General features: G+C 39.5%; 1 protein-coding gene across 1 annotated transcript in view; it reads right to left on the bottom strand.

Annotated features, from left to right (window-relative positions):
- The window catches only part of UBASH3B (ubiquitin associated and SH3 domain containing B), a 152,485-nt gene that overhangs the window by 24,789 nt on the left and 114,830 nt on the right, over positions 1-12,866 (bottom strand). The window contains exons 8-9 of the mRNA XM_045860279.1: positions 11,639-11,759; positions 10,668-10,790 (exon numbers count right to left, since the gene is read on the bottom strand). Coding sequence (XP_045716235.1) covers positions 10,668-10,790; positions 11,639-11,759 — 244 coding nt within the window. The remainder of the gene's footprint in view (positions 1-10,667; positions 10,791-11,638; positions 11,760-12,866) is intronic.

Genomic DNA, 12,866 nt, shown 5'->3' with positions numbered 1-12,866 from the left:
CCTCGAGTGCCCAGCTTGGGTGATAGAGGAGGCTGTGCCACTGGACCAAATGAGACACTTACTGCATTAGGCCACTCTACCAAGCCAGGGAGTTGTAGCAACTCTACATATTATGTGGAAACAAACACTGGGGGTCCACCAAAATGAGGAAACAAAGAAGCATGGCCCATGAAGAAACAGAGCAAAACTCCAGAGGGAGAACTAAACAAAATGGAGACATGTGGTCTGCTAGATGCAGAGTTCAAAACACTGGTTATAAGGATATTCAGTGAACTTAGAGAGGACCTCAGCAGCATAAAAGAGGGCATGGACCCATGAAAAGACCAGTCAGAAATGAAGGATACATTAACTGAAATAAAGAACAATTTACAGGGAATCAACAGTGGAGGGGGTAGAGCGGAGAATCAGATCAGTGATTTAGAATATCAGGAGGCAAAAAGCACCCAATCAGAACACAAGAAGAAAAAAGAATCCAAAAACATGAGTACAGAGTAAAGAGCTTTTGGGACAACTGCAAGCATACTAACATTCGCATCATGGGGGTGCCAAAAGGAGAAGAGAGGGAGCAAGAAATTGGAAACCTATTTGAAAAAATAATGACAAAACTTCCCTAACTTGGTGAAAGAAGTAGACATACAGTCCAGGAAACACAGAGTTCCAAACAAGATGAACCCAAAGAGGCCTGCACCAAGACACACCATAATTAAAATGCCAAAGGCTAAAGACAAAGAGAAAATCTTAAAAGCAGCAAGAGTAGAGCAGTTAGTTACCTATAAGGGAGTTTCCAGAAGACTATCAGCTGATTTCTCAAAAGAAACTTTGCAGGCTACAAAGGATTGACAAGAAACATTCAAAGTGATGAAAAGCAAGGACCTAAAACCAAGATTACTCTACCCAGCAAAGCTATCATGATAAAGAGCTTCCCAGACAGGAAAAATCTAAAGGAGTTCATCATCACCAAGCCACTAGTATATGAAATGTTAAAGGGTCTTCTCTGAGAAAAAGAACATAAAAAATACGAACAAATAAAATGGTAATAAATACATATCTATCAATGATTGAAGCTAAAACACAAAATAAATGAACAAGCAGAACAGAAACAGAATCATAGATATAAAGAATGTTTTGATGGTTGCCAGATGGGAAAGGATCAGGGGGGTGGGCAAAAAAAGTGTAGGGATTAAGAAATAAAAATTGGTTGTTACAAAATAGTCATGGGGATCAAAGTACAGCTTAGGGAATATAGTAACCAAAGAACATATATGCATTACCCATGAACATGGACAACGGTGTGGGGATTGTCTGATGGAGTGGGGGGATTAAGGGGGAAAGATTAAGACAACTGTAATAGCATAAACAATAAAATATAATTGTAATTCAAAAAATTAAAAAATAGTTTCAGGTGTACAGCACAGTGGTTAGACAATCATATACTTTACAAACTGTATCCCTGTAGTTTCTGTACCCACCTGGCACCATACATAGTTATTACAATATTTTTTACTACATTACTTATGCTGTACTGTACATCCCCATGACTATTTTGTAACTGCCAATCTGTACTTCTCAATACTTTCATTTATATCACTCAGTCCTCCAACATGCCTTCCCCATGGCAACCATAATTATGTTCCCTGTATCTATGAGTCTGTTTCTATTTTTTTATTCGTTTATTCTGTTCCTCAAATTTCACATATAAGTGAAATCATATGGTATTTGTCTTTCTCTGACTGACTTACTTCACTTAGCACAATAATCTCTAGGTACATCCATGCTGTTGCAGATGGTAAGATTTCATTCTTTCTTATGGCTGAGTCATATTCCATTATATATATATATATATATATATGTACCATCTCTTTATTTACTTATTTACTATGGGCACTTGAGTTGCTTCTATACCTTGGCTATTATAAGTGATGCTGCTTATTCTTTCAAATTAGTGTTTCCAGTTTCTTCAAATATATTCCCTGAAGAGAAATTGCTGAGTCATAAGGCAGTTTCATTTTTAATTTTTGGAGGACCCTCCAGTTTTCCACAGTGGCTAAACCAGTCTGCATTTCCAAGAGTGCAAAAGTTCCCTTTTCTTCACATCCTTATCAACAATTGCTTGTTGACTTATTGATTTTTATTGATGAAAGTCATTCTGTTGTGACTGATGTGAAATGATACCTCATTGTAGTTTTAATTAGCATTTCTCTGATGATTATTATCACTGAGCACCTTTTCATAAGTCATCTGTATATCCTCTTTGGAGAAGTGTCAATTCAGGTACTCTTGCCCATTTTTAAACTTGATTGCTGTTATTTTTTCGGCGTTGAGGTGTATGAATTCTTTATAAATTTTGCATATTAACCTCTTATCCAATGTATCATTGGCAAATATCTTCTCCCATTCAATAAGTTGGCTTTCTGTTTTGTTGATGGTTTCCTTTGTTGTGCAAAAAGCTTTTAGTTTCATGTAGTCCCATTTGTTTATGCATTTATTGATTTTAAATACTCACAAACATACTCACTTGGTGATATGTTTATTGATGTTTTAGAGATAAAGGCAGGGGTGGAGGAGAGAGAAACATCAGTGTGAAAGAGAAACATTTATTGGTTGCCTTCTCATATGTGCTCCTACTGGGGATCGAACCCACAACCAGGGTATGTGCCCTGACCAGGAATCAAGCTGGTGCTATCAGTATGAGTGATAATGCTCCAACCAACTGACCCACACCAGTCTGGGCTCCTTTATCAAATATTAATTGACATTCAGGCATGAGTTTATTTCTAAGCTCTATATTCTGTTCCATTGATAATTCATGTCTGTTTTTATGCCAGTACCATGCTGTTTTTATTACTATGGACTTGTATAGTGTGATAACCAACATTTTTCTTGTTCTCACAATTTCTGTGGCTATTTGTGGTCTTTTGTGGTTCCGCATAAATTTCTGGATTTTTTGTTCTAGTTCTGTGAAAAATGCCATTGGTATTTCAGTAGAAATCACACTGAACCTATTCATTCCTTTGGGTAGTATGGACATTTTAATGATGTCAGTTCTTCCTATCCATGAGCACAGTATATACTACCATTTATATCTCCCTTAATTTTTCTTTGTTTTCTTATAATTTTCTAAATGCAGGCCTTGTACCTCTTGATTAAATTTATTGCTGGTATTTTATTTATTTGAGTCAATTGTAAATGATATTGTTTTCTTAGTTTCTCTTTCTAATAGTTAATTATTAGCATATACAAATGAAACCTATTTCTGAATATTTATATCCTGCTACTTTATGGAATTCATTTATCAGTTCCAGTAGTTTTTTGATGGAATCCTTAGGCTTCTCTATGTAGAATATCATGTCATAGGCAAATAATGATAGGTTTTTTTTTCTTCCTTTCCAATTTGAATGACTTTTGTTTCATTTTCTTGTCTGATTGCTATGGCTAGGACTTCCAATACTATGTTGAATAAGAGTGATGAGAGCGGACATTTGTGTCTTGCTCCTGATTTTAAGGGAAATGCTTTTAGTTTTTCCCTATTGAGTATGATATTGGCTGAGTTTGTCAATTACGACGTTCTTTATGTTGAGGTATGTTTCCTCTATGCCTACTTAGCAGAGAGTTTTTATCAGACATGGGTCCTGGATTTTGTAAAATGTTATATCTACATCTATAGTATGATCATGTGATTTTTATCCTTCATTTAGTTTATGTGATGTATCATGTTGATTTGCAGATATTGTACCAGCCCTGAATCCCAGGAAAAAACCCCATTTCATCATGCTGCATGATCTTATGATGTATTGCTGAATTATGTTTGTCAATATTTTGTTGAGGATTTTTGCAGCCATCTTCATCAGGTATATTGGGGTATAATTTTCTTTCTTTGTAGTGTCTTTATCTGATTTTGGAATCAGGTTAATACTGGCCTCATAAAATAAGCTTAGGGGTCTCCCCTTGTTTTTAATTTTTGTAATAGTTTTAGAAGCATAGATGTTAGTTCTTTCTTCTTTGAATGTTTGGTAAAATTTACCAGTGAAAGCATCCTGTCCAGGAGTATTGTTTGTTGATAGTTAATTATGGCTTCAATTTCATTAGTTGTTATTGGTATGTTCAGATTTTCTGTTTTTCCTTGATTCAGTCTTTGCATATTGTATGTTTCTAGGAATTTATATATTTTTCCAGACTGTCCCATCATTGGCATATAGTTGTTTGTAATATTTTCTTAAAATTCTTTGTATTTCTGTGTTGTTGGTTATCACTTCTCTTTCATTTCTGATTTTATTTACTAAGGTCCTGTCCCTTCTTTTCCTTAATGTACCTAGTTAAAAGTATATTAATCTTGTTTATCTTTTTACAGAACCATCTTTCAATAGTATTGATCTTTTACATTTTTTTAGACTCTATTTCATTTATGTTTGTTCTGATATTTGTCATTTCCTCCCCTGTCCTCACTTTGTTCATTTTCTAGTTCCTTTAGGTATAAGGTTAGAGATTTTTCCTGTTTCTTGAGGTAGGCTATGAATTTCCCTCTTAGGACTTCTTTTTCTGTGTGCCATAGATTTGGGGTTGTTGCATTTTCATTTGTCTCAAGATATCTTTTGATTTTTTTCCCTTTATATCATTCTATCATTGGTCACCTTTCTTTTTTCTATTTTTTTTTTTAGTAAACTTATTTTGCCTTCATGTGGTTGTGTATTTTTAAAATTTTTTTTTCTTGTAATTGATTTCTAGTTTCATACCATTGTGTTTGGAGAAGATTTTTCATATGACTTCAGTCTTCTTAAATTTATTGAGATTTGTTTTGTGGCCTATGTGGTCAATCCTGGAAAATTTACATATCCACTTCAAAAGAATGTATATTCTGCTTGTTTGGGGTGAAATGCTCTGAAAATATTGGTTAAATTCATCTGGTCTAGTGAGTCAATAAGGTCACTGTTTCTTTATTCATTTTCTTTCCTGAAGATCTATCCATTGATGTCAATGGGTGTGTAAACGTGCCCATATTATGACTGTATTATTGTTAATCTCTCCTTTTATGTCTATCAATATTTGCTTTATAGATTTAAGCTCTCCTATGTTGGTTGCATAAATGGGTACAGGGATTATATCCTCTTATTAAATTGATCCCTTAACATTATATCTTTTCTGTCTCTTATATCCTTTGCTATAAAGTCTATTTTTTAAAAAGATTTTACTTATTTATGTTTAGATAGAAGGGAACAGAGAGAGAAAGAGAGAGAAAAATCAAGGTGAGAGAGAAACATCAATCGGTTGCCTCTCCAATGTGCCCCAACTGGGGACCAAACCTACAACCCAGGCATGTGCCCTGACCAGGAATCAAACCAGTGACCTTTCACTTTGTGGAATGACATCCAGTGAATTGAAACATACCAGGCAGTTCTATAAAGTCTGTTTTGTCTCATGTAAGTATTGCTACCCAAGGTTTTATTGTTTCCATTTGCATGAAATACTTTTTTCATTCCTTTACTTTTAGTTTGTTTTTTTTTTTATCTGAAGTGGGTCTCTTGAAGATAGCATATATATGGGTCCTATTTCTTATACATTCAACTACCCTATGTCTTTTTCTTGGAGTATTTAAGCCATTATCATTTAAAATGATTATTGACAGATAACATATTTACTGCCACTTTATTATTTATATTTATGTAACTCTGTTTTTCTTTTTTTTTTGGAAGTCTTTTAACATTTCTTGTAATACTGGTTTGGAGGTGATAAACTCCTTCAGCTTCATCTTTTTGCGAGGCTCTTTATTTCTCCTTTAATTTTAAAGGAGAGCCTTGCTGGATAGAATAGTCTTGTTTGTAGGTTCGTGCTTTTCATCACTTCCATACTTTGTGCCAATCCCTTCTGGCTGGCAAATTTTCTTTCAAGAAATCAGTGACAGTTTTATGGGAGCTCCCTTGTAGGTAACTGTTTTTTTCTTGCTGCTTTTAAGATTTTTAGTTTGTGTTTAACCTTTGCCATTTTCATTATGATGTGTCTTGGTTGTGAGCCTCTTTGAGTTCATCTTGTTTGGGACTCCCTATACTTCCTAGACTTGTGTGTCTTCTTCCTTCACCAAGTTATGGATGTTTTCAGTTGTTGTTTTTTCAAAGAGGTTCTCAATCCCTTGCTCTCTCCCCTCTACTCCTGGTACCCTTATGATGCAGTTGCTGTTACACTCATGTTGTCCCAGAGGTCCCTTAAACTATCCTCATTTCTAAAAATTATTGTTTGTCATTGGGTGCTTCTCTCATTGGGTGTTTCCTTGTCTTCCAAATTACTGATTTGACCCCTGATGCATCTAACCTGCTATTGATTCCTTCTAGTATGCTATTCATTTCACATATTGTGTTCTTCATTTCTGAATGGTTCTTTTTGGTTTTTATGTCCTTTTTATGCTTACTATCTCTTTGTTGAAGTTCTCATTAACTTCACCCATTCTTCCACCAAAGTTCCTTGAGCATCCTTGTAACAGTTGTTTTGAAATCTGTTTCTTGTAGATTACTTGCCTCCAATTCATCTACCCATATTTTCTGGACTATAAGATGCACCCCCCCCCATTTGGAAGGAAAATGTAGCGGCAACCCTGTTCCTGCCTCCTGTGACCTTGCTCCACAGCCCCTACCGGCAGCAAGCCAAGCAAGCTACAGTCGGACTATAAGACACGCCCCTATTTCCTCCCAAATTTGGGAGGTGCACCTTATAGTATGAAAAGTATGGTAGTTTTTATTTTGGGGGGATTTCTCCTGTTCTCTTATTTGGGGCATGTTTCTGTGTCTCCCCATTTTGAGTTCCTTTCTCTATTTTTCTGTGTATTATATAGATTTGCTTTGTCTCCCTGTCTTGGTAGTATGTGTCCTGTGGCGCTCAGTGGCACAGTTTCCCTGATCACCTGAACTAGATTCTCCTGGAATGTCCCTTGTGTGGTTTATCTGAGGCCCACTGTTATAGTAGAGTGTCAACTGGTTTTGGCCCATCTGTGAGTGGTTGACCCACAGGCTGGCTGACTGTGAGAACTGACCTTGACCACACTGTACTAACTGCTGTTCACAGGCTGATCCCCTGAAGTGGATTTGCCCCAGCAGGGTCTGGTGTGTGCTGCAATCTCCCTTTTGGTGCACTACTTGCAGATTTTATTGGTGTGTACTCTGATGTCATTTGAAGCCCGCTACTGTGTGTGTTAGTTCTGGGGCCACTTGGGAGAAACTCTAGTGTAGGTCAATATCAGACACTACCTGTGACTGACCTTGGTTTTCCTATTTGGAGCTACAAAATAATCCGTAGTTTGTGGCTTCCTCTGATGGACCTGGGTGTGCATGGGAGGGGCTAAGCTCTACACCAAGGCCACTTCAGCCATTATTCAACCCTAGATAAAGGTCAGCAATAGGTCCAATTACCCTCAGACCTGGCTCCACCTGCCTTTGGCTGCAAACTGCCTGTTAGGCTGAGTCAGTGAAAGGGCCTCAAGCAGTGTGTGAGATGAGTGACATTTTCAGTGAATCAACAGGTAGGTGTGACTGGTGTTCATTAGATTGATGCAGATTCAAATTTGGTCCTAGTGCTACATCAGAGGCCACTCAGCAAAGGATTCAGGGTACACCAAGGCTAGTTGCCATATGTCAGGTGCCTGCTGACCTTTGTATTGAGTTGTAGTTTCAAGTTTATATGGCTGAGGCCAGCAAGCAGGAGAAACTCTCAGCCTCACAGGAGAGTTCGTTTGGGTCCTAGAATATACACAAACACACCCACCCAGGAATCAGCACCAGAAGGGCCCAATTTGCTTGTGGGCAGCAGAAGTGACTGAAAACCAGCAGGGAGCCAAAGCAAGTGCCATTGTTCCCTCTCTGACCCCTCCCCCACATATGGCATCACAACATCATAACTTGGGTTGTCCTACCCTGGTGAATACCTAAGGCTCCACTGCTTACAACATAACTGGCATTCAGAGACAAAAAAAAATATGGCCTAAATGAAAGATCAAAGCTCCAAAAATAGAAATAAGCAATGAAGCGATAGCCAACCCATCAGATGCACAGTTCAAAACTGGTAATCAGGATGCTCACAGAAATGGTTGAGTATGGTCGCAGAATGAAGAAGTCTATACAAAGTGAAATAAAGGAAAATGTACAGGGAACCAACAGGGAAGGAAAGGAAACCAGGACTCAAATCAACGATGTAGAGGAGAAGGAAGAAATAAACATTCAACCAGAACAAAATGAAGAAAACAAGAATGCAAAAAATGAGGAGAGGCTTAGGAACCTCTTGGACAACTTTAAAGTTCCAACTTCCGAATCATTGGGGTGCCAGAAGGAGAATAGGAAGAACAAGAAATTGAAAACTTATTTGAAAAAAATAATGAAGGAAAACATCCCTAATTTGGCAAAGGAAATAGACTTCCAGGAAATCCAGGAAGTTCACAGAGTCCCAAAGAAGTGGCAAAGGAAATAGACTTCCAGGAAATCTAGGAAGCTCAGGGTCCCAAGGAAGTATATACCAAGGCACATCATAATCACATAACCCAAGATTAAAGAGAAGGAGAGAATCTTAAAAGCAGCAAGAGAAAAGGAGAGGGTTATCTACAAAGGAGTTCCCATAAGACTGTCAGCTGATTTCTCCAAAGAAACCTTGCAGGCAAGAAGGGGCTGGAAAGAAGTATTCAAAGTCATGAAAGGCAAGCAACTGCATCCAAGATTAGTCTATCCAGCAAAGCTATCATTTAGAATGGGAGGGCAGATAAAGTGCTTCCCAAATAAGGTCAAGTTAAAGGAGTTCATCATTGCCAAGCCCTCATTATATGAAATGTTAAAGGGACTTATCTAAGAAAAAGAAGATGATCAAAAATATGAATAGTGAAATGACAACAAACTCACAAGTATCAACAACTGAAACTAAAAAAACAAAAACAAACTAAGCAAAGAAATAGAACAGGAACAGAATCACAGAAAGAGAGATCACATGGAGGGTTATCAGTAGGGAGGCAGGTGGGGAAGAATGGGGGAACAGGCACAGGGAATAAGAAGCATAAATGGTAGGTACAAAATGGGAAGATGTTAAGAATAGAATAGGAAATGCAGAAGCCAAAGAACTTACATGTACGACCCATGGACATGAACTAAGGTGGGGGGAATGTGGGTGGGAGGTGGGTTTCAGGGCAGAGGGGAATAAAGAGGGAAAAATGGGACAACTGTAATAGCATAATCAATATAATATATTTAAAAACGTGAGGCCGGCATAGTCATCAGGATATGGCCATGTGAATGTTCCTCTGCACAGGAGGAACAGCAGTATCAGTGAGTGTGTGAACCAGCGGGCCCTGCCATAGAGCCACACAACTCAGTATCTCCCTGAGGCTGCCCAGACCTCCTCGGGGCCATCCAAGAGAGTCTGCACTGAGGGCCTAGGTGGGCCTGAGCTCAGCAGGGCTGGGCCACAGGGAGTTGGGAGCATGAGACTCTTGACCTCCCCACGCTGATGGTGTATGGAAGGGAGTGTTCCACCCAGGAAAGATGGCATCTTCAGATGGTGTGGGAGAGGGGATCAGCACAGGTACCCTGGCAACTTCCCTTTAGTCCTCTCCTCAAAGCCACACAGCCCAGTCTATCCTCACACAATTACAGTTTGCTCTGGGCTGCCCTCCCTCTGTGGGAGCTCCCAAGATAAGTAGCTGCAAATGAGATTTTGTGCGTTGGCCCTTTAAGAGGACACCTTGGTCTCTAGAAGACTCCTCTCTCTTTCTGGTGGACAGATTCCTGCTGATTTTCACTGCCAGATGTTATGTGGGCTCTTCTTCCTGGCTGTAGTGTTCTAGACTCGAGAGTCAAGCATGGGGGTTGAGGCTCCAAACTCCTCAGGGGCGACCTTTTCCGCTCAGATATTCCTACAGATTCTCAACTACTGCACTTGTGTGAAGGGCCAGCCCTTTTTGCTTCTCCACCCTTTCTACTAGTATAGATGTAGTTTCTTCTGTACATCCTTGGTTGTAAGACTTCTGTTCAGCTGGTCTTCAGCAGGTCACTCAGGTTGATTGTTCTGTTTCAGCTGTAATTCCATTTTGGACTTGGGATGAGGTGAGTGCAACTTCTACCTACTCTACTGCCATCTGGATCTGCTGTGCTTCCATAATTCTGTGTACACAGTTTGTTTTTTCTCCTATGCATAGTTTTATTTTTGAATACCACATTGTAAAATATTTATGTACTTATAAGTTGTTTCCCTGAGGGTGGGGACTCACGCTTGGATCCCCAACACTAGCATAGTCACTTCACGAAGAATTGATCAATTGATGCATGTTAGCTAATTGAATAGGACAAGGTTCTCTGAAAAGAACTGGGCCTCTTCAAAGGGTTAATTGGCCTCCATACATCTGGCTATTCCAAGGTTCCCTGCTCCTCACCATGTGCTAGGAACTGACCTCTCTGCCACATCAATCCTGACCTCGTCCTATCAGTGGACCATATGCCCTTAACAGAAATCACACCTCATTCATTTTGGTAAACCAACCCTGGGCTAAGCACAGTGTCCTAAACTAAATGGTTACATAAGAAATCCCTTGAGGAAATGTACTACTTATAGAAAAGTTATAGAGTCCCTTACAAAGTGTCTTGTCACACCTACTGAAACCAGAATTCTGAAGATGTGGCCAGGAGTGGCTGTGCAATTACTCTGATGCTTACCCACTAGTCTTGCTTGCATACATCCAAACACAGTTATTGGAGCATCTTTCTCATAATCCCGGAAACCACCACTCCGCTGAGGTAAGCTATGAGGCATGTTCAGGTTGGTGCGTATGTAGCGGCCTAGGAAAAAAGTCATACGAAGGCTGTGAATTTCTGGTATCCTTAGGACTTCTGCTGATCCTGACAGCCTCTCTATTTCCATTGCTTTTTGGCCAAAGAGACTAAATTGAGCTCTCTAGAAAATATCAAGGCTGACACTTTTGCTTTGTTAGAATGTCTTGGAATCCACTCTTCTATTCTTCTGACAAAAGTGACAAGAAATAAGGTATTTTTTAAAAGTTTTTATTATTTAATTTTAGAGACTTGGGAAAGAAGGGAGGGAGAGAGAGATAGGAACATTGATGTGAGAGAGAGACATTGACTGGTTGCCTCTTATACACGCTCCGACCAGGGACAGAACCCACAATGCAGTCATGTGCCTTGAATGGAATTGAAAGAGTGACTTTTTGCTTTGTGGGATAATGCCCAACCAACTGAGCCTGCTAGTCAGGTCAAGAGATAATTTTTAAGTAAAAATAGCAAGCAGACTCTCTAAAGCAGGAGGCTTCTCTGTGATATATAAGTCTCCTTATCTTAAACAGGTTACTCAAAGGAAAATGGAGCCAAAATAAGTCAGGGTGAATTGATGCTGGGACATCTGTCCATGTCTCTGATGTAGCCATATGACCATAAGCAAAACATTTGCCTTTGGCCCCTGGTGTCCCAGTTTACAGGATGCACACACGAATACTCACCTCTTCCCTAACACGCAAGGCAACCAAGGAAGGACTTATGAATGTAATACATCACAGGTTTTTCTACTGCCCACCTAACCATAAATGCCTCCATCTAGATAAATGTAGCTTGACTGTGCTCCCTAGAGGCCATGATAAGAATAGCAATGTTGAACAGGCCGACCAGCTACTCACCTTTTGCATCAAAGCACTGCGATAGCCAGTACTTCCCAAACACTACATCCATCCTCTCCCCATGCCGACACACAAACAGGCATCTCTTTTGGGGGCCAGGCTGACTGCTGACCCTCAGAGGCTGCAAACACAGAAAGGCTATTAGTGGGGAAAACATGAGAAAGTAGACACGTCTTGGTACCAGGTGACTGAACTCTAGAACAGGCTTTGCTAATGTACAATGTAACTTGGCCTGTCTGTAAAATTGGGGGTGGTAGGACTCATCCTACAGACCTTAAGTTATTTTGAGGTTCAGATGAAATGAACTTCGGGTGCTTTGCCAAATAAGAAGGGTTATGAAAATGGTATTATTATAGCTACTGCTGTTGTTAGTAAAAGTGGTGTTTGGCCAACACTAACATGAACTCCGCTTGAGCTGCAGCTCAGAGGCAAAACTAGCTAGCGTGTAAAGAAAGCCATCTAGTGGGACAGTGTCCTCCCCTGAAGAGACGCTTCATCGACTTCTCAGGGAGTGAGGACTTTTATTATCACAAATACGTCTGCCTCATCTCTGATGCAGTGGTTGGGCCATGTGGCCCAGTGGTCTCTTCCAACAGTGAGGCCCTGCTTTCCCTATTCTAATCACAATTTTTAGGCTCTGTTGTCCAACTACATACATGCTGCTGCTTCCAGAAATGGTTCTGTGAGGACAACTGCTACTTCTGGGTGGTGAAATGGGCAAGTCTAGTCAAAGGCAAGTCCGAATGACTTTGGTTTCTGTAAGTGCTGGTGCATCACTATAGATGTTTCCACATCTTCTTTCTGAGAGTCAGCTGTTCTCAGTTTCCTTAGTGCTGCCAGCTTCCCATTGGCAGCAGTTCCATCAGCTGCCAGTTGCCCTGAGAAAGTTACTGTATGGGATGTGACGCAGTCTTTCCATCTCCCCTTTCTCTTCCCTAATTCAAGCCCTGGGCTCCAGCCAAATCAACCTAATCTCTTAATTCTCAACAAATTTGAACTTTCAACTTGCCCTTTTATTGTTGAAACTACCTCTCTGACTCTTCATTCTGCAGTTTCTGGCATTATCAAGTATACATACACCGAATGCTCACTATCCACCAGGTACTGTGCCAGCAGCCTTATTCTTATTATTTCTTATTATTCTTATTTAATAATTTTCATTAAAGTATAGCAGACATACAATATTATATTACTTTTAGGTGTGCATATAGTGATTCGATATTTATAC

Source organism: Phyllostomus hastatus, unplaced genomic scaffold, assembly GCF_019186645.2.
Source record: "Phyllostomus hastatus isolate PE091 unplaced genomic scaffold, TTU_PhHast_1.1 phas_scaffold_193, whole genome shotgun sequence".
Classification (NCBI taxonomy): Eukaryota; Metazoa; Chordata; class Mammalia; order Chiroptera; family Phyllostomidae; genus Phyllostomus; species Phyllostomus hastatus.
The sequence above is the reverse complement of the archived record's forward strand: the minus strand, read 5'-3'. Positions and strand labels throughout refer to the sequence as shown.